This window comes from Corvus moneduloides, chromosome 13, assembly GCF_009650955.1.
Source record: "Corvus moneduloides isolate bCorMon1 chromosome 13, bCorMon1.pri, whole genome shotgun sequence".
Taxonomy (NCBI): domain Eukaryota; kingdom Metazoa; phylum Chordata; class Aves; order Passeriformes; family Corvidae; genus Corvus; species Corvus moneduloides.
In genome coordinates, this window is record NC_045488.1 from 2,469,649 (window position 1) to 2,492,649 (window position 23,001).

At 39.6% G+C, this 23,001-nt stretch overlaps 1 protein-coding gene across 2 annotated transcripts in view; it reads right to left on the minus strand.

Annotated features, from left to right (window-relative positions):
* Positions 1-23,001, minus strand: part of FBN1 (fibrillin 1) — a 145,090-nt gene that overhangs the window by 108,320 nt on the left and 13,769 nt on the right. For both annotated transcript variants that reach the window (XR_004242873.1, XM_032123291.1), the window contains exons 3-6: positions 22,048-22,130; positions 21,046-21,144; positions 14,123-14,218; positions 12,495-12,590 (exon numbers count right to left, since the gene is read on the minus strand). Coding sequence is in view for 1 of the 2 variants with exons in the window: in XM_032123291.1 (XP_031979182.1) it covers positions 12,495-12,590; positions 14,123-14,218; positions 21,046-21,144; positions 22,048-22,130 (374 nt within the window). In the remaining variant the exon portion in view is untranslated. The remainder of the gene's footprint in view (positions 1-12,494; positions 12,591-14,122; positions 14,219-21,045; positions 21,145-22,047; positions 22,131-23,001) is intronic.

Sequence of the window (23,001 nt, forward strand, 5' to 3'; positions counted from 1 at the left end):
TCAAAAAGGAAGACCCAAAACTCTTCCACATCTGCTCAAATTTCAGCATAACCTAAATCCTACTAAAATGCAAACATCTCCTTTAGGTTTAAAAGGGTTCCTTACGCTTCATCAGAAGCTATTGGAGGACACATATATAAACTTTTCTAGGTGTTCATCAACGTACATTAACACACTTGCATTCTAAAAACACTTTGGAAATGAGAATATCACATGAAAGACTGTGTATGTGGCACGTAAGCCCAAAGGGAAAAGAACAGTATATTATAAAACTGAAAATGGATTTTCTTTGCTATTTACTCTATTAGAATATTTCTTACTCATCATCTTGAAATCCCTAGTTGCAGTTAAATAAATACCATTCTATGTAATGGTATTTTCTATACACTATAACCACAATCTTTGCTAAAACATGTTCATATTTGTGGCTTATGCATTTAAGCACTTTTAACTTTTACCCTAAACTACTGATTGATAGTATTGTGTGGTAGCACAGCACAGATCTAATTGCCTTCTCAATAACCTGATTGAAATCTGGATCTGATCAAGCTCTGATCAAGATCTGGTCAGCTCTCTCTGACTCCTGATTCAAAGCCTACTTAGGTCTTTGGGCATCCCTTTATTTATGTGAGTAGGTTCTGGACCACTTCGATAGTGACTGTGAAGTTTCATCCAGGCTTCACTTCTCTGAACAATGTCAAGACTTCTACCTTTGAGTTTAAAGTACTAGCCAAACATCTGAATATAAAACCTATCTAGGCACAAATGTGTGTCTGTGTCTGTGTGTGTGTGTGTGTGTGTGAAATGCATGTAAAATCTACCCTCTGGACACAGCAAAACAGGCTGTGGAATAAACATAAGCCATTCCCTGCAGGGTTTTGGCAGTTGTTTACACTAAGTGGCAAATCATTACTGCTGTAGATGTTCATTGAAATGCCAGTCATCTTGCACTCTCTTGGTATTTCCTTGGATTCGATGGGCAGTTGCCTAGAAATTTTCTATGTGGTGTTTGATGCCGAGTCACTGTGTAACTTTTAAAAGATTACCCAAATATTTATGAACAAGGAATAAAAGTTATACGTGCATATGCACAAACCCCATCTAATTGGTTTAAATCATTTCAGACACTAAAAAACTTAATTCTCATATCAAGAATTCCTTCAGCAGACAAACATGAAGCAGTCTCTCAGTAGTGGGAGATGTTAAAAGGAGCTCCTGTAAGCTGCACTCCAGACAACTACCACTGAAGTGTCAGAACTATCTTAAGTCTTCTCAGCAAGTCTCTCCCCCATTATACTGAATTCAAAGGAAGTGTTACCATTTATTTCAAAGAGGACCAGGATACCAGTTCTACTATGTCTGGGGGATAGTCGAATCATAGATGCAAAGGCTTGCTGCTGCTGCAGAGTAACAAAGAGAAATTCCTCCCAGCTTGAAGTGAAACGGACATCAACAACGTAGGCTGAAGGAAGCTGTTATTTCTACTCAAAATTCTAAACAGCTGTTTTCAAGGCAGATTAAAAGATTTTTCAATGTTTGGATTCAACTCAAGAGCTTTATCTAATGCATACTTTGTATTTGAGTATTTGTTGAATTAGAAATTTAATAGAGCAGCTGAGTATTTTAAAATCTTTTGGAAGATGTGAAAAAGGGATGTGAACTCTAGCACACCCTGTAAAACATAAATTTCTTACCAAAAGAATATGTTATTCATGTGCTCTGTACATTAGGTCAATTATTACTCACTTTCTTTGGAGAACCACCAAGTGCCTCCACCCTTTATAACAGAATACTGTAATCAAGTGTAGTAAGAATAGCAGAATTATTTTAATACACACCGGTGGCTCAGGCCTGAGCTCAAGAAGGCTTGCACAGTAAGAGACCAAGATGGACTTGCCATCATCTTTCGTTTTTAAGAGGGAAACAAATTAATGTTTCCTTGTACACCTTTGTAAATAATTTCAATTGCACATAAATAGGGAAAAATTTATAAAAAGGAATGCTTTAAATTTGCCCTCCAATTTAAACACTTCTGTTATTTAATGACAAATTCCATAAACATTCTGATACCAAAACTTCTTCCACTGCACGTCTTTCATTTCCGCTAACCCAATTTAACCTCGCATCTTCCTTGCACTCAGCAGCTCTACAAAGCACTTTTTTTGTACATCAGCAAGTGACTGAAGTGCTAGTGCTAGATTTAAAATGCCTTCTAAAACCATTACTTTTTGTATTGAATTTGGAACCAAGTTTGATACAACTTGTACTGTTAGTTTAATATAGTATCACCTTTCATGAAGCCATATCTTGTTGGGATCCTGCTGGGAACCTGAGAACTGAAATAGCACAAGGTTTAATGCATGGCACTTCACTTTGTCCAGCCTGGTCTAGGCCAAGAGAAGCATTTCAAATTATTTAGATAACCACACAGATTAAATACCCAGCAAGATAGCTTGCTAAGTCATTCATCATTTGCCATTCCTGGCCTGTGCTTGTGTCTAGCAATGTTTTTACTAGAAGAGCCATTCAGATGAATGGAATGCACATCTCCACTGGGTCTCCCCTGCCCAAACAGCAGTCTAAACTTCTCAACCTGCCTCAAATTCTCTTTTCCCAAGAGGAGTGAAAATTGTCTGGCTAGATCCACTCTGTCATCATCTTGCCTATCTTCCCTTCTCACCTGTTTCTCTTGCTTTTGCTTTATGAGCCCCCATAAGTCTACCAAATTTCAGTGTATTAAAAGATTACTCTCTCCTTACTTCAATCCCTCAAAAGTTCACAAATCATCCTCTTATTACTCTTTACTCCTCAGCTCAAGAATCAAGTAGCTGGAATGAGTTCAACACCATGTGGTGTAATTCAATTCCAGACATAATATCTGCATCATTACGCTGTATCTTATCTTAAAGATTATTGGAGCTGAAGTAACCTCACATCAACTCTCCTTTCACAGGATCCTTTCACAGAGGTGCATCACTCACCTCTTTTTTCACTGCCCATTCCAATGGCAGATCTTTTGGCCTTCCAAGCCTGAGGCTTGGAAGCAATTTTTGACCCTGTGGCTTCTTCTGAAGCCCGTATTAATCCAACTGTAGAGCTGTCATACTTGCATTTTACAAATCTCTCCAAGTTACCACCCATACTGTCACACCAGGACAGGGAGAGTCTTATAAAGGCTTTCATCATATCCCAGCAGGACAATTATACTTCATTGCTTGCTGGTTTTACTATTACCTCTTACAAACATTTCAAGTCCAAGTAGTGTTCTGTCACTGTACTGCTCAACTGAGCTAAGACATCTGGACAATCCAGCCCAGAGACCAGTCCAATGTCCATTGAAGAAACAGTTCAAGGTGTGTCTCACTTAAAGATCCACCTTAATTGCACTTTGAAGAGGGAGCACAGCATGATCTTCCCACTGTATGCTTACCACTTTTTTCTTGCTGTAGTTCTCAGAAACACAAACAAACAGGAGCTTTTGAGGTCCTAAAATCTCCCATCACTGAGGGACCCAGCTGCCACCTAAATCGGGTGACATTATCAAGTACCTAACAGGTCTCCCCATCTTTTTCTAGTAAGTGACAAGCAGGTAACTGCAATTAGTGTCAAGTGCAAAGGAAAACTCCCCTGTCAGCGTGTCTGTAGTTTTCAGTATTACTCGGATTTAAAACCATTCCCTATTCCACACCCCATGAACCACTGTAATTTTGTCCGTTTTTTTTAATTTGTTTTTAAAATAACTGTTCCGCTTTTAGAATTTGATGAGGCAAGTACATTAGACATTATCAGCGTAACACATGCTTTCATTTCACAGCACTCAATCAATCACTGCCACAGGACAAACACTCTCTGGATAACAGAACACACAAAAAAGAAAAAAACAGAGAAGACCCAGAATTATTGTTAACACTTTGACAATGTTAGCACTGGATCTTCATTAAATAGCTAATAGGTGTGAATGGTACAGCTGGAGGTATTACAAATCACAGACTAACGTATATTTTAACACATTTTCCAGAGAGTGACTGGACACAGTCCTGAGCAACCTGCTCCAGCTGATCCTGCTCGAGCAAGGGAGTTGGAGTAGGTGATCTCAAGAGGTCCCTTCCACCCTAAGCAATTCTGTAAGCTGAAACAGAGTTAGAAATAACCCTCTCTCCCTGTAATTCTTACAGTTCTATTTTTAAAAGAATGTAAATGCATCGTTTGATAGATAGGAGTTACCCCACTAAACAGCAGATATGCATTTTGGTGTGCTGTTTTTGCTGAAGATAAACTGATTTTCCAAGCCTTGCTGAAAATTCAGCTATCAATAGATTCAATGGAGCCATTGTAAGCAATGGGGCCGGGATAAAAGGACCTAGAGCAAAAACTGATGGCTTAATCTTGAGACCAAAGAGAACTATGAGATCCCTGTGTATACAGAAATAAGGAAAATGGTAAGTTTAGTAAAATATCACTGAACTTATGACCACTGCTGCACTGCCAGCAAGGACACCTCTGGCTTTTTCCCATGCTGTGTGCAGTGGTGCAGGATGAAAGCAGCAGCCACCACTTCCCCAAAGAGGCAACAACTGTGAGCATACAGGTTTCTACTCAGCTCCTGCTTCCCTATGATTTTCAGCACCTCTGTGTTAGAAGAAAAAGCACTACAGGGTCACAGAAGACCATTCATTCCAAGGAGTAAAGAGCAATTGGGGACAGTACTGAACACCTGGCAATCGTTGGGTAAACTTTGCAAAAAACATAAACATTGAGGACAGAATCATTATAAAACATGACCAAGATCACTTGGTAAAGCCAGGCTTACTTGAGTTAAATGCTTTTTAAAAATCGAGTACACGCTAAGTTAAACATTCAAGGACAAGTAAAACAGTCCTTTAGAATGGGAGATCTATAACCTGAATTACACCACCAAGGAAAGAAATAAAGGCTATGGCACAGCAGACTGCCATTCCATTAGCCTACCTGTGCTAGTTTAGCTTGGGTAACGCCTGCAATGCATACAAAGTAAATCTATAAGATCACAACCAAAAATCAGGTGCTTAAAAGGTTTCATATTTCTTTCTTAGAACATAAACCCACATGTGGATGTAACTGTAAACACACATGCACTTTTAATAACTTTCATGCTTTTTTAAAATTACTTATCCCTAGCCTTTGCACACCTTCCTACAAAGGGAAATATTAACTCTTGGGTTTTTTATGTAGCAAAATTCCACCTTTATCCAAAAGAAGTTTCTTCTGGATAAAGAGTGCAAAGCCAGGCTGGTTTACAGCATAGCAGAATTTGGATATTTCTCTCAGGGCTCCTTTCTTTTCAGACCTTATTTAGGCCTCTTTTCTTTTCCTACAGCATTTCTCTAAAGTGCCAAACTGTACAAGCTGTCACGAAAAAAATTATAAAAACTACTCAGTCATTATTCGTGAACCTCTCAAGGGAAACTGGAAGTGCGAATGTGCCTGTCCTTACAGCTGCTCTTAGGTAGTTGTTTCCCACAATTTTTTGCAGCTTTTATGCTCATATAGGACAGATCTCTTTCTAAATCTAACAGTTTACTTCAGAAAAGTTTTAATTTTTACAGAGATTTCAACAGCTCTGTTACAAATATGTAGCAAATAAACTTACATGTGTCAAAACACTTGCACTGGCCACTTTGAGCACCTCTGTTTAAGATGCATTTTCATTAGCATTTTGCAGCTGACCTACATAAAAGAATTGTTTTACTTGGAAGTGCCTTTGTCAGTTTATCCTTTCATTAGGTTACGTCTATGTTTTAAAAGAGGTTTCTCGTCTTTGTTAGAACTGACCATCAAGACAGTTTTAGATCACTTACAAAAACAAGAGAGAAAAAAAAGTCACAAACTTGACTGAGGCATCATGCATACTGATATTTGTCTCTGTGGCAACTTTAACAAAAATTCTCAGCTTACCAGCCCAACAAGAAAAAATGCTATGAATGGATGATTCACAAGGAAACATTTGTTTTCACTGTAACAAATGAGAGGATTTCAGGTAGTGGTGCTTTCTTATGTCAAAATATATTACAGCCCAGAGAAAAAGGAATAATTTTCTCCATAAACAGCTAAGTAGGCATTGTTAGGTAAGTTCTCAGCTGCATTTACTCACTCCCTATGTCATGTCCAACTCCGGGAGCCACCATTTCAAAGGCACCTTTTCTCTGGAAAGTTCCAAGACAAATCAGTTGTGCCCAGCTTTTTTATTTTCTACAAGTTTTGGCTGAAATTAGAAAAATGGACCTGGTACAGTGGTACTAAAAGGTGAAGAACAGCTTGAAGACACTCATTCTGAAGGCCTGGAACACTGCAGAGCACAGATCTGGCAGTATAGGCCATTTAGGGAAGTTACAGCTTTCAACTGTCTGCACTGTGTATACAGAAGTCATATCTGTATGACCTGCATGTAACATCCCATAATGAGACAAACATAGACATCTCCCTGTGTAGGTAACTTTTTCAAAGCCTCTCCTCCACTCTTCATTTCTTAAGACACTACCAGACAGACTGCAAGTACCATGTGCAGGCAAAGCCAGTGCAAGGTCCAGCCCAGCTGCAGTGAAAGCTGAACCCAATTTCTTGCAGAGCAAACAGGAGCCAGAGGCTGCCAGCACAACTGGCAGCAGCAGTCAGGTTCAACAACAAAGCTGTTTCCAGTACCAGAAGAATGATCTAGTGACTTTCCTGTGAGTCCTTTCAATGTCCTACATGCAAAAACCAAACCTTACAGATTAGAACAATGCAGCTATTTCATTCAAATGTTTTTATGATAATACAGACTCCACAATTTGTGATTAAATTTGTATGCATCTCCACTGCTACAACTAAAATCAGAACAAAGCAAAGTCCAAACAATACTTCACTGCACATCTAAAGGTCAGTGTCCTTAGCAGCCAATCAAGAAGGCATGGAAATATAAAAAGGTCTGCCAAATAGTTGAATGAAAACTTTAGATTTGTTTGACTGAAATCAAAACTCAATTTGGAACAAAATGTAAATGTTCAGCTTCATGTACAAAAGCTGGAGCCCTAACATCTCACAAGAGACCTAAGCCATATGTAATCATTTATGGATCTTGATTAAGCTTACAAGCATGTATCTGAAGAAACATTTTAAAACTTGCTATGTGATATTTTAAGACACAGAAAGCATAGAGCAAGCAACACAGGACCAGTTATGGGGGGTATCTGCAAGGACCAGAACAATGGATAAAAGCCTTCCTATACACAAGACCCCTAAAAATGCTTTTTGGCATCAAATAACAGACTGAGCTGAGTCCTGAGTTCTGATCTAGAGATCTGCTGATTGTATTATGAAGTATTACAAACCACCTTAAATCACACACAATCATTCTGTAGAGGCTGACTTCTCCACCATAAAGCTGCAACTTAAATTTTAAAAATTGAAAAACTCATCCAGTTATCTCAACCTCTTTTATAAAAAAGATAATCCAAAAAAATTTTTATTCTGAAACTGTAAGACATCAAGAGTGACAACATATATTGAAATTATTTTAAAGTCAGTAAAGCATCACTCTGTGATTGAATATATTGATCTTCAGCCTGAAGCCATTTTTCATAACTGTTCAGGGGGAAAAACATGTGCAAGAGTCCTTACTGCAGGCCTTCAAGTTTAGCCATCTTTCAGTTTTCTGCTATAGCACTGTACACGCATTCATGTTACATGGCTGCAGAAAGTACATGCCTATGTCAACAGATGTGTTTCTTGGAAGAAAGCTGCAGAAATCAAGTTTATTCAAATGTTTGCCAGCTACCATATGCTGCAATACTACTTTAAATGCAACATAAGGCTTTGGGAACATACTTTTACTCCTATCTACACTTTGTTATTTACTTTCCATTTAGACTAAATACCAGAGACGGGGCACACTAAGGGGTGCAGTGTCCTCTTTGTAAAAACATTCTACCCGTTGTAGTATTTAGAAAGAAAAAAAAAATATACAGAGCCCTACATTACTCCTGACCACTTTCAGCAGCTACACTTTCATAGAGAGGCTCTGGGAAAGATATTTTTACATATGGCATTAATTCCGGGAACTTTTAATAATGGCCAAATATAATTAAAAATTATGCAAAAATTCCTGCCATGAAGAGAGCAGTACAGAAACGACTCTGTTTGAAGAAAAAGCAATCGTTTGCTCATATTCTGAGTCCATAAAAAAACAAAACACACGTGGTACGTTTTTAATATTTGAACTACATCAGGCCCGATTCTGCTCCTATGTGAAGCAAGTGGCAAAACGCCAGAATGCAGCAGGATTGAGCCCCTCATGTTGTCACAAGCATTCAAATAAACAAACAGGGCTGTAACACATTCTAAGCTTCCACTGTGTTCCTCTAAATGAATCCAGACAGAAAAAGAAAAGCACATTTAATTGCGTTTCTGCAATACAAGGATAACAACAATGTACAATCTTCTATATAGAACTCACCCTCTTACAGTATTATCACCCAAATGTCCAAAGAGAAACAGTTTTGAAGAGTCAAGAAAGCCTTTGTGCACAAATCTGCAGGCAGCTCTACCAAATCTGATAGGGCTGCTTGATCTCCCTGAGCTCCTAACATCAATTTTTCCTCTAGACTTTCATAAAGTGCAGGATACAGGGATGTTTTCACATGACCCAAACGTGGGCATCTCCCATAGCCAGCTAAATCCCCTAGGCTCTTTTACAGACAATAGAAAGAGCTGTCGATGTTCTGAATCATCCTCAGGGGAACATAAGCTAAGTCTCTGCTTTCAGTCTCTTCAGCAACTCTAAAAGAAACTGCAGAATGTGTAACTCACTCAAGTTATTCAGCATTAACATTCAAATGGCATAAAGATGGCATCCAGTTTTGAACCAGTGGGAGGAATTTTGCTTTGCCCACATCTTCATTTTCTGCTATCTGTGATTTCTTTTCATCAATAATATGACTACGGATAAGCTAAAAGCTGAGTGCATCTCTCAGATCTTAACTCTGAAAGCTCGGGCCAAAAGCCAGCAAGGCCCTTAAGCACTTGCATAATTCTAGGCATATTGACATCTCGGGTTTGAATTTAAAGGCATGTCAAAGCCCATCACTGGACCACCACCAGAGAACTCAGCACCTTCCTAAAAGAAATCCCTGAAGTTCAACTTCTAACTGAGACAATGTCTTTGAAATATTTTCCTTCCTGGGCTGTGTATTTTAAATGTCTTAAATGGCTGTAGGAAGCATTCCCAACTCTGCTACACTTTTACTGCTGAGTTTATGTCAAGTCCACCTTTTCGAACATTATTCCACAGAAAGGCCAGGTCTGTTGTTTTATGATACAGCTGCATACACTTGACACTATGTCCAGGCAGCTTCTCCCACTCTGGAAAGGAGCCAAACACCACACACAACAGCTTAGGAGTTAATGATACCTGTGCACCACTTGCAGCATGACAAAGTTGTCAATCCAGCTCTGGTGAAGCCTGTCTCACCAGTGACATGGTATGCACTCCCAGAACATGAAGAGGAACTCCAGTGATAAAAGTGAATCTCAAAATTCCTTGTGCGCATGTCTGTAGTGCTTTACACAAAGATTAACACTTCTAAGACGTACAAAAAAGCAATTTGTGTGCCAAAACTGTCCAAGGCCAGCTGCAACCCTCTCGAAGAATGACTGAATAAATACATAGAAATACTCATGCCACAAATTTGATGGAGTTTGCTGCACTGTGAAAGCAGTGAGTCTAAAGCCCTTCATTGTGCATGTACTTGATGCTACCGACCTACACAGAAGTCTTGTAGATCTTCATTAACAATCACATGGTCAGCATTTACTGAGGTAATATATGGAAAAACTACTTAAAACAGTAGACACAGAACTACACATCTTGTCTCTGTATCTAAGAAACTGGATCTAATTTTGTTCCAACCACCTGCAACATTTTAAGTGTTTTCCCTATCGGATTATTAGAATAACCCCACGTGTTTGGTTGCCTTGACATTGTTTTATTCAAGTCAGTTCTAAGTTACGACGTATGTGGCAAAGGCTGGAACGTTCTTTGGTGTGTGACATATGTGCCACAAACACTCTTTGATTGTTACTGTTAGTTGATGTTTGTAGAGAAAAGCACTGGGTGATACACAGCAGTAAATTACTTCCATAACTGTTAGTTTGTGGGATGGCATAACCTAGAAGTCAAACCACAGCCAAACAGATGGAGAATGTGTATGCCACAAAACTGTATCACTTCACATTATGTTTATATCCAGAAATGGTGTTTTCAAAAGAATCTGCTTCTCCTGCTTCCCCCAGAAATGGCATAGTTTAAGAGACTGTTTCTCTTGAGTATTTTCCTTTCCCCCCTGCTTCCAATGCACAGAGATGCTTTGGTTTTGTTGTTTTGCTTCCTCCCCTCTTTCTTTTCTTTCTAATAAACACACGATTTTACTCTACGAGGCATGAATCTTGTCAATTTACTGGCTACAATCCATTCACATGTACATCAGAAGCCCACCAGGGAGTGTCAAATCCACAGAACTTTCCAAAGCTAGATTCAACATACGGACCTCTTACTTAGCTGACAGCTGTGTCAAATCATATGCAGCCAGACAACTCCCCAGTGACCACACAGGTGCATGTGCTGAACAAGGCAAGTTATTCTAAGACCAAGATTAGTTTATACTTGAAAAGTTATCTTCAGAAAAAGCTTTTCTCATGGCATAATGCGATTCTGAGACCAAAAACCACCACACCCTTTTTAGAGGAGGGGAACATATTAGCTCAGCTAGGTAGAGAGGCTGCAGGAAATCTGTGAAAGCAGCCAAATTTCAGAGGGTTTCTGGGAAGATATGACAATCATTTGGCCTCAACATCGCAAGCGAGCATTAACCAGGAATACTACAGCTCATTCATGTCCATTTTCTCTTTTATTGATAACTGTAAAAATCAAACATGTTTTAAGTAAAAAACTGCCTATGGACAAAGCATGTAAGTTACATATTTCCACCTCAGTTGTGCTCAACAGCATGCATGTAATTTCAGGACAGCTTGACTTGGCTCAAATGGCTCTGTGCCACCAGTTTCTCACTCCACCCACCCCCAGGAAGGAGCCCTGAGGGACAGGACTGAAGCTATTACCAGGATTCCGCCTAGAAACTCGCCCTAATGATGTGGAGTCAAACTGGTCTCGGATCAGGCAACACAGAAGTAGCACTGAACAATCTTCTTCTGAACTTACACTTTACACCTCCTCACCAGACTGAAGGCTCAAAAACTTCACCCATGAAGAACAAGCAGTAATTGCTTGAAATTCCAAGTCCTTGCAGCAATATTCAGCATATTCTCACCTATAAGCATTTATTCTCTTCAAACTGAGGAATTTTAACCTAATTTCCCATTCCTCTTACTCCTCCTCCAGCAGTGAGATCCCATGATTCAGAACAGAGCTACTTTTCAATCTTTGGAAAAAATTCGCCACTGGTTTGAACTACTTTTATAACATCTGAATGGACAACTGGCAAGACTTCACACAGTGCCAACACAGCAATTTTATCTACTGTAGGGAGTGCAGGAAATACCTGCTTCATCCTACCATCTGTTTTAGCACAGAACAAAAAGCTTTGGTCCCCTCAGAGTTGTTGTTCTGTATCACCCACCTATGCTGCCCACATAAAAAAGCCAACCATTACTCCTCCAGGAGCAGCACTGATAGCAGAGATCATCTGACACACTCATTGACAGAAATTTCATGTGCTAATGAAATCTACATCCTCTGCATGGAAGCCCAAAATTAGATAATTGATGTCTATTCTGTCCCAGCTTCACAGATATGTAACACAACCTATTTTATGAGTAGTATGCATGAATTTCCAACTACACAGACCAACTGCTCAGACAAATGAAAGTATTTTATTTGTCTTTTTATAAAACTCAACAGGATTATACCTAAATATTGTCCACTACACTGCTCACAAATGAAACATTAAATTGGTTTAATAACCCTGAAAAAAAATCCACATACCATATAAGGCAGTTGGTATAGCTGTGTTTTCACTTGAAGACTATCACTATGGATATGCAACTAAAAAGCTAAAATTGAAACAATAAATCTGTACAAAAAGGAAAAAAATTGAATAAACTCTGCAAAACAAAACATAAAGACAGAGGCAAGATGCTACTTATCATGTCTATCAGATTCGAAGATCTTTTTTGATTACTTAGAAGTTTTAGCAAAAGCACACAAAAACTTTCATTTGCCACCTCTTCCAGTGGAAGGGTTTCATCACAAAAAAGTAAACAGTTCCATCTGTGTTTCATCCTGGCCTCTATCCTTATGAAGTTCACATACTTCTAAAAATGCTACTTAAAATTTATTTTCCTTCTTGAGTCCACCAAAAACAAACACAACCAATTCAGCTATAGAATACAATAGGTAATAGCCCAACAACCCTACTGTCAGAGGTGTTGGAACATTATTATTCCCACTGATTTAGGGCACATACCTCTCTCACACTGGGGTCCAGTGAAGCCATACGTGCAAGCGCATCGGTTCGGAGCTACACATCTCCCTCCATTCAGACATCCATTTTCACAGACAGCTGTACCAAAGGGAAGGCAAAAGTAATCTTTATTGAGCTATTTGCAGAAAGGCATGAAGATCATACTTGACCAACTTAGGCAAACTGGTAAAAATGGTAAACATGACAGCACACCAAACTCTTTTCCTAGAATCTACTTAATGACCTTTTACTACTTCCTGGCCTCATTAGTACCATGAACTCATCTTTTCAAGGGAGCGTAACACAAATACAGGAACCACCACAGCTTTTCTGACCTCTTAGAGCCTTTCTCTTTGGGATAGCTAGACAATCCTGTAACTTCAAAATAACATCTCTTTCAAACTTGCAACAAATTCCCTTGGGGTAACACTGATAGAGACTGCACAAAGAAGATGCAGAGGAATATTTCATCTCTAAATCTTCAAAAAAGTATTTGTTCCTCCTATAATAATCCAGTATTAAAAGGCTGTTTGCTGATTAATTGCTATTAATTAGGATAGCAAAATGTAATCAATATCTATTCCATGTTAATTCAAGATACTCTTCCCCTGTATGATGTCGTCACTGGCTTCAGAGCTCAATTTTTTTATAATGAACTCCAAAAGCAGTTGCTCTCAAAAATAATCAGAAAATACAACATGCACATGAAAAAGGAGATTTTAAACACAAATTGATGCCCATTGAGTAATGTTATTCTTTGTTTCACTTCACATTTACTTCAGTAGATAGAAAATTTCCATTTATCCTCTTTTATCCGCTTGGTATTTTCACAGTGAAGGCAGAAATAAATTCTTAATCCTTTCACCATGTGATCCTCCTCCAGATTATTAGGGTAAATTCCTAGTCCCACTGAAGTTCATGTAAAGTGTGCCATTGATTTTGACAGAGCACAAAAGGTTTTCATTAAATGAGCTAAACACATTTTCTGTGTCAGACCAATAGCTCACTAGATAGCAACATGACAGCCTTGGTTAAAAGCAGTGTCTACATCCTTATTTGAGTTACTTCACAGCATTCCAGCCAAGAAGAACAAGAGAGCACCAGAGTCAGTTTGGGAGAGATTTCAAGCAGCAGATCCAGGAATGCTTTTGGCTAAGGACTCACTGAGCAAATAAAAAAGTCTGTCGATCAACTCTAATAAGACAGCGTCAAAATTTCTAGAGCATACTAGCTAAGTCTGATGCAAACCCTGAAATGAAAACAAGACTTTGTATTAAAAATCTTCATTTTATCTATAAAATGGAAACTGAATCCCATGTAAAATTTACACCTATGACCCATTGCTCTAGTGGGTGAAAAGTCCTGGAGGTCAGTGGGAATTACAGTAGTGTGACAACTTCAGGATCAAGTTATATCCAATTGTTATGAAGTCACATGATGCTTATTTTAATAATCTTGATCAGTAAGAATTCACTCAGCATTCATTTCAAAGTCACGTGTTTTTCTGTAAAATTGCACTATACCTGATCAAAAACCAGCTCAACAGCATCTGAAATTTAGTGCTAAAGGGTGTCCACTCCACATATCACAGAATCACTTCACAGTATGTACATTCCTAGGGGTGTACTTACGCTGTCCACAGTGTGTTCCTGTATAACCCTTCTGACAGAGGCAATGGTCATCACTGCAGCTACCTCCATTCATGCACCGGATGTTACAGTGTTGGACTTGAAAGGAAAAGAGATTTTCCTCAGTTAAATGGAACCAGTCAGAAACACTTTACTGTTTGCTAAAGGACTATTTTTTTTCAGGGATTGATTCTGTGAACCAAGAAGTATTAGAAGTCAAGAATGCACATTTTAGGACAGATACTTAGAATGGCACTACAGAACACAGTATACAGTTCCTAAGGAATATAGGACATGGTGCAAAGATTTGATGCACTCTCTCATTCAAATGAAGTCAAAGGCATTTCATATGAGCATAAATCCTCAACATTTCTTTCCTAGTTTGCAATTATGAGAAAAAGCCTTCAATAAGGGAAAAGTACTAAACTTCTAGCAGACAGCACCATTAGAAAGGGAGTCTTATCATCTGGGAAGTGGGGGAGGGAAGTATTAAAGGGAAGCATATAAGGAAGTTCCTGAAGACACCCCTGTTCTGCCAACAGGGCAGAAGCTGACCTGGCCAGGCAGGACTTCTTGCATAAAAAGGAGAAATAACAGAGTGATCTTTTTCTGTATGCCGACTGTGGGCTCACCCCTCCAGTAGAGTTTGCTTGGGAGCTGCAGAGCTCACAGACAGCACTTCCCCAGAGCCAACAACCTTCCCCTGCCAAGGGCAGAGACAGGGGAGCAGCAGCACACTCTCCTCAGCTGCAGTTCCACCACTTATAAGGGTTAACAGGCAGCTTAAGCCCCATGCCAGTAAAGCATAATATCTCTGCTGCATTTTTCTAGTAATAGGAGCAAATAGATTTCTTAACTAGATGTTGGGAGCAACTAAAAGTATGTCAGGCTCTTCATCAGGCATAGAGAAGTGGGCAGGTCTCCCAAAAAAGTGAAGTTCTTACAGGTCCTGCTGTCCAACACAGCTGTGAACTGGGGCCTGCACTCCAGTAAGCAGCTGGGAAATGGTTTTCCTCTTAACAGGAACCACATGAAAGGCCCCTCCCCAGATAGGATTACAGTCTGATCAGCATTTCAGTAGATTGTGATGGAGTACTGGATACCCACACCATGCTGTCTGAACTGCTCAGGACTGAAAAATGGAAATTGCATGTCCCGTCAGAGCCTGCAGCTAACAGGTGCCATGCCAAACACTGACTTTTTCATCTCACACTAAACCCTCAGGCATCATTTGGATTTTAACAGTTCAGAAGTATGTGAATAGATTTTTTTATTATTATTTTCAAGCAGAAATAATAATTTTAACTGTACTGCCTTCTATAACAATATGAATCCACAAAACCAAAGTAAAACATACAACTGGAAAAAGAAGTTAAAGCAATCTAGCATTTAAAACACTAGTTATCTTAATTCTTCAATTATAAAAGCAAAAACTGTGTATTACATTTCTTATGTGTCTAATAGTTATTATACATCTTTGTTCTGCTTTGGATGTACTTCAGTACTTCAAGCAACAAAAATGTACTAACATTCCTCAATAAAAAGTAAAATTGTCTGCAAATACAGAGTGAATATCTGGTGAAGATTTTTGGACAGTGTCCTAAGTAGGTCAGAAAAAGGTGTATAGTTACTTTAAAATGTGTAGTTCAACTCAGCTTTATACAATCTTAGAAAAACAGAGGGGATTACAAAAAGCATAGGAAATGATATCATCTGTCAAGCAGGGAAGGAACTTTAAAACCACAAACTGATTTCAATTAGAGCAAGCTATGCCAAGAGCTAATTTCCATTCCCACATGAAGACCAAAGCCATTTAAGTAGTTTGAACTACATTTGAGATAAAAAGGTTAACAGTAGCTTAAATGATGATTTTCATATTATTTGTTCATGTATAAATAAAGTATAGTTCCTCATTCTGGGATACACACACAAAGTTTCCATAACTTGTCTTACTCCTTCTTAAAAGAACTTTTCCAAGGTAAAATATTTCTTCCTCCATTTTAAACTAAAATAATTCTGGGAGACTGCTGGGACACCCAGTCATCTTTACTTAAATGAGCCCTTTAAGTCAGTGAGCTTTTTCCCCTATTACCAGGCAAGAGAATCAAAGACATACAGTCAGTAAACTAATTACTTATTTTCTGCCCTCTTTTGCGGGAATGTTGAAAAGATTACTTCCAAAGTCATACAGACTATTCTGTAATATTATCCTTCCAAAAGTTTACAGAAACACATTCAAAGGCTGTCTGGAGCTCAGATGATGATTTTAAAAATGCATTTTTGAAAACTAGCATATTAATGCAGGTCCAGGTTCTCTTTTCTCAGCTATATCAACAATTCCATTATTGTCAGTGGAGATATTCCGGTAAATGAAACAACCTGTTCCAAGATATCACACAGACAGAGATTCAAAAAAAAAAGCACAGGAATTACCATAAGGCTGGTAAATCAATGCATAGAGCTTTGTCTTATCTTGGCACGCACAGGAAATGTTAACATTAATAAACGGTTGCTTTCAATCAATTGTTGTTCTTTTTCACATCCAATCTGTAAATGGTCTGCACTGGAAATGTCTGAAGTCAAAACAGGAATAACTGCAGGAACACAACTTTCTAAACCTGCAAAAGAGCCAGCAAGACCATACATAGCCACACGGGCTTCGCGTGTGGGCGACAGTCATGTTTTTTATCAAAGTGCTGCCCTCTTAAGCGTAAGAGCTCCTGACTTCTTAAATAAATACCCAGAAAAACTGAGTAAAGACTTCATCACACCCAGAGCACCACCACAACCGCTCACGAAACGTGCAGGAGCTCACCACGCAGACAGAAGGTAGCACAGGTGCCGTCTCCTCTGCAATCCCAAACTAAGAAACGTGAGGTGTGAGGGTCTGCAGTCCTCAGGTGGGAAAACCAGCGGAGCTGCTGGCCCAGCACCTCAGGCCGAGGGCGCGGCAGGGCAGCCAGCGGGCACCGCAGGAGAGGCCGGCTCTGCCTCTGTGCCACTGCCGAGGAAATGCTCCCAGCCCCGGCCGTGCATGACGCAGGGCTTTGCCTGCCAGGAGCTGTAAACAAGGAATGACGGCCTCATCGCATCCCAGATGCTCAGCGTGCTTTCTCTGTCAAGTGACTGAGTCAGGAGAGAGATGGCAGCTAGCGCCGAGGCGGGACATGGGCCTGCTGCCCTGCGGCCCTGCACACGGCACAGACAAAACCTGCAGTACCCTCAAAAACTCTGGGAACATTCGAAATTCAAGACCTTACACCACCTCTGACAGTAGCAAAACATAAGGCTGAGCTCCAGGTTTTACTGCCATTGAGCAGACACCTCCCATAGCACCCAAGGAGTGGGGTCCCAGGGCACGGAGCCAAGGCCCAGGCTCAGCCCCACACCACCGGCAGACACTGAGGAAGGCTCCAGGCGGGAAGTCTCTGAGGAGGAGCTCAGTCCTTGGCTGTGCCTCTGACGCTGCTGGCAGAGGAGCAGAGCAGCCCCGCTCTGGACACGGACACTTGTCTCCACAGCTCTCACCCCGAGCACCCACCACAGCTCCCACTGCCTCTGTCACAGCTCCGTTCCTTCAGGGACAGCCCCATCGGCAAACGCCTTCCCTGTTTCAGCCAGCCCAAACCATTCTGACTACAGAAGCAAAACCAGGGGCTGAGCTCAGAGACAGACCTGACCCCTAACCCTGGGGGCAGCCTGACACCCTCCTCCTCATTTGCCCCCCCTCCCACAGGGGCAGAGCAGCAGCTCTAACATGTGGCAGGATCACAGAGCACGAATGGAGCACAAAGAAGGGCCAGGTTGCAGCACCAACAGACACAGCCACAGCAGCCACAGCCCTGGTGCTGTGGGGACAGCAGTGAAGCCGCTGCCACCAGAGCTGGCAGAGCACAGAGTGCAGGACATCTCCCACAGCACAGAGTGTCACACATCTCCACACAGGTGCACCTGCAGCGTCAGAGCACCCACACAACAGAGCCAGCGGCACGGAGGCCTCCACACTTGGCACTCTTATCTCCAAGCCTGCTGTAAGCACACCCAAAAATTCACTAATTACACAGAAATAACCACTACTCGGCCAGCAAGTTTACTAATGTCACTAAAATCGCTGCTGAGAAAACCACCGGTTGATCTTTTCAACCACAAATCAGATTCCTAAAGCTGACTCTTAACCAGAAAAGTCCCAGCAACTGACCTGCAAAAGAATCAAACTTGGAGGCTTTGTTTTGCTCTCAAATCCACATGCTTTCCAATCTGCATTAAATATTTTATTTTGACAGACAACCAGAGTATAAAAGTCACTGTCAATTCAGTTTCTGTCTATGGACTACAAAACCCATACAGCATTTTTCTGCTGTAAAACCCATGCCCACTACTGATTGAGTACTAAAGACGCACATAAAAATATCCAAAGGATACCTTAGACACATCTCATACATCAGAAGCTATACACTTAATTGTGAGAAATCATGGCATTTTCACTCATATTTGCTATTTTTATTTTGCATGTGACAAAGACGTATCATTTACATTCAATTTTTAAATTATTTTAATTAGATTTTTTTCTTATTTTTTAGAACATATAATTAAAACAAGGTTTCATGAATGCATATTCTGTCAAAACATTGACTGTTACCAAAGGTAGTAGACAGTAACCATTTGATGTCCAAAGTTTTTTTTTATGTTTACTTTGTTTTCTAATTGCAGATCTAAGTCATTGTGGTCTATTGTGTAAATACATATTCATGGGTTTTGTCTACAGTGCCAACAGAGCAAATGACTTACATAAAGTATGTTCTGTAAGTACTAATGATGTGCTAAATCATAAAAAATATTACCCAAGAGTGCACAGAAGCAGTGGAGCCTCTTCTCCCTACAACTTAAAAGATGCTTTTGCTTTTAGAATGAGTATGTTCTAATAAATAAACGGGATGTAAACACATACACAAAATGTATCTTACTGGAGAAACTGAACACAATATAAACCATATATATTTTAAGCCAACTGCTAAGTCTATCTGTAAAGTGTTAATACTTATACTGTATACAGAGAATCAACACTTAAAAGTAGGCAAACCTATGCAGCAATGTGAGGAAAATAATGTCAGCATAGATTAAGCAAATTCATACTTAGGAGAAGTAATGGTCAACAACCAAATTAGCTAAGTCATATAGGCTTTAGAAGCTGCTTGATTAAACACTGTAGTAAAGCCCTGCACCCATTTATCTGTGCTACTCCAATGAAGGCTAAAACCACGGAGATCAATGGTAGAATATTTCAGAAAAAGAGCCACAAGAAGAACTGAAACTTTACTCATACTCTATTTTTCTTTTAAGTCTTGACTCATAAAAGACTTCAGTGTGGCCAAAGAAAAAAATGAGGTAATACTAAGGCCCACTTGTTCCTGCCTTTTACAAAGGTGCCAAAACATGTAACAGATACAGGGATATATCTCTCCTTCTGTGCCCTGAAGGGTACCTGGGAGAAGGTCACACCTTCCTTTACTGGCTAACAAGACTAAGGCATAAGCACCTGATAAAACAGTAGCTGCAAACCCAGGCAGGAACACATCACCACAATATTTGTGCAGCATTTTGCACCCTTCCCTCCCTCCAGCACTCTCTGGGAACTCCATAGCTCCAGATCTTACTCATGCTGTCCTCTCCCTAACAGACATCACAGGAGCATGAGATGGGTTGAACTGCAAAGAACAATATTTACCATTTTAGTACATGCCATTCCATTACATTCTGCAGTTGTTAATGTTTTTCCACTGTTATTGCATTAAAAGGATGCTAAAACCACAAACTGAAATGGTCAGTTATGTGGGGAAATTCTTATCAACCAGGACAGCAAAAAACAAGGCAAGGTAAAAAATACAGAAGCAAAGCAGACCACACACTGAGTCTCAAAAGACACTCAGAACTAAAAGGATGACCACTGTGCATAATATTACAGACCTCAGCGGAGTGCATCCCCCACTGACTTCTGTCAAGATGTTGTTCAAATACTTATAGGCATTTGTGGGAACCAGTCTCCCTCAAAATTCCTTCCAGAAACTTCACATTTCATAAAAAATTGACATCTTCTACATTCTAAGAGACAAGCACCATGTTCAAATGAGAATAGAGAGTACTTTACAGTTGGCATCTCAGGTATGAACTGTGCAAAATCCTACTTTATATCAAACACTCAACTCATATTTAGCCATTGAGTTATCTGTTCATTTAATGTATTTAATTTTACTTATTCTTCCCTGGCTCTGGAGAACCTTCCTTGAAAACCTGAAATACAAACATTTTTAGGAAAAGTCATCTCTTTGAAAAATTTCATTTCCAAAGCACCTTTGTTTTTCTGATGAACAGCTGTTCCACTTAAAAACGTTGTGCAACTCTGTACCTCTACTACCTACGAAAGTGTCACCTGAAGGAAGTCAGGAGTATTAGATTCAGAAGGTATGTACCAAGCCTGGCAAGGAAATGCTCTAATGCTTGTAGGCCTAGGTATTAACATACAGCATGCGTAGTGTCTGCTTTATAACCCTTGAAAGCTGAAGAAAATTACAAAGCATGTCAAGGTCAGCCAATTGTCAAGAGTCATCTCTCTTATCATTACAACTTTTTTGCTGTATACATGTGCATGTCTATCAGTGAACAGAGATAAGGCATTTTCCAGAAAGCAAGGAAGACTGGAATTAGTGTTACAAAGTGGCAAATGAAAAAAAAGAGTGTCTCCAATAGCCAGTCTCTGAGTCATTCTTCGGTTTCATCATAGGAAGCTACACTTCCCTTCCTGTGGTAAAAGTACGTCTGGTGACTCAGAAGTTATTTGTCTTAAATACTGACTACCAAACCATTTTACATACCTTAGTAGCTTCACAGAATAAAAAGAGCAATATCAGAGACACGGAAGAAATACTTACTTGATTTTGAACCACAGGAGGGGGCTATCTGACCATTTGGGCATGTGCACATGTTTGGTCTAGAGCAAAATCCATCCCCACAGGAATGTCTGCAGATTGCTATTAAGAAAACATAAATGCCTTTAAAATATGTCCCAAAAACCTCAAACACATAAAAAACCACCTGATAGAAAATCCAGTACCATAACATAAACACCCACAAACTCATTGAACTGCGTACAACAGATCCCAAAACAGTTCTTCCTGTTTATCTGCATCTTTATAGGGGGCAGTTAAGACCCAGACCTTCACCATCTGCTATGAAAAGGTCTGGGAACATGCCACAGGCTACACTAGATATGGGGAGATTTCCTTGGAAAAGTGAAACTCTTGTCCATTTTACCAGACTACCCTTGGAGGAAGGATGGCACTGAGGCAGCAGTACAATGCTTCCTTTATTTCTGCACCACACACATGCAAGAGCAGTAATTCCCATCTGACAGCACGCTGCTGCAGGATCTCTGGAAAGAGTCTTATCAGCCTTGGGCCAAGTGCCTTTAGGAGTTATTTCTAGTGTGCTGTTGTACTACATATGAATATGCATACATAGCACTACAGTGTATGCATGTATTTATACCCCTCTGTATGTATTTCAGGGATATGGTCCAAAGAAGCGGATAAAATGTACTTGCTGGCCTGATGCTGTTGCCTCCTTCCATTAACTTAAACAGATTAACATATTCCACTCACTCCCAAGAGTTCGCACACCCCTTGGAACCCTTTACCACAGACTTAAACAGAACATGTGGATGAGATTAATCTTTTGTTAAATACTGGTATCACATCGCTGTGTTGCAGCCCAAGAAACTCCATATATTAGCTTTGTATATATTTTAAATGGTAAAGAAATCATGTACAGCTGCTATTGAAAACATATAGAAACACATTTCTGTTCTGGTATACAATTAAAAACATCCTGAAACATAGAAGGACAAAGATAAACATGTAACTAGATTAACTTACGGACTATGCATTGGTTTCCACCAGGTAAAGTTTTCCATCCGGGGCAGCAGTAGGCATTGTAACGTGATCCACACACATTTGGTCTGGGGGAAAAAAAAAAGGATGAATTCTTATTTTTACTCAGAAATAAGTTTTAAAAGTAGAGGTATAAAACAGAAAAAGTAAATCACTGCAATACACATTTCAATAATTACATTTAGAAGTGCTGTATGTTTTCAGCCTGTATTTGTTGGGGTTTTCAGGTAACATACACTTATACAAATTAAAGATTACACTACAAGCACAAAATCAAATTGGTAGCATCTTAACAACAGGAACAGAATGGGCAAACCTTGTCTCACATCACTCCATATCTGAAGAAGTAAACACACAGGTTTTTTGAGCAAAACTCACACTTAAATACAAAATGAGGGATCCCATCCAGCATCATTAATAAGCACAAATTAAATCTAGTGCTCTTTGAGTGGTAATTTTTAAGCTTCCTGTTGCTTTCTCTTCTTTATTCTAAAGCACTATTACTATTCCCTGTTTTGTCCATGAACAAAACTATGTATGTATGAGTGAAATGTGCCAACAAGAACATCAGCCAAATAAATGAGCCAAAATATGTTAATTCTTCATTAGGAAAAATTCCTTACTACCAAAACTAATCAAGGATGGGGGTATATGTAGTGACGCAGTCCTATGAAATGAGTATGAGGGGCCTACTGCCCTCCCTAAATGATGTATCCACAGGAATTTTTCTTTCCAACCCATTCCTCTCATCCACATTTACCCTGCCAAATAACTTTACTACTAGAGTTTACAATGAAAGCTGACAGGACATGACACTATTCCTATCATTATTTTATTGGTAAAAATAGGGAAGTTGAAATGATTCTATGTCCCTCACAGATAATAGATTTTTTTTAATCTTGTCCTATTTATTTATTTAATATTTATTTAATGCATCTA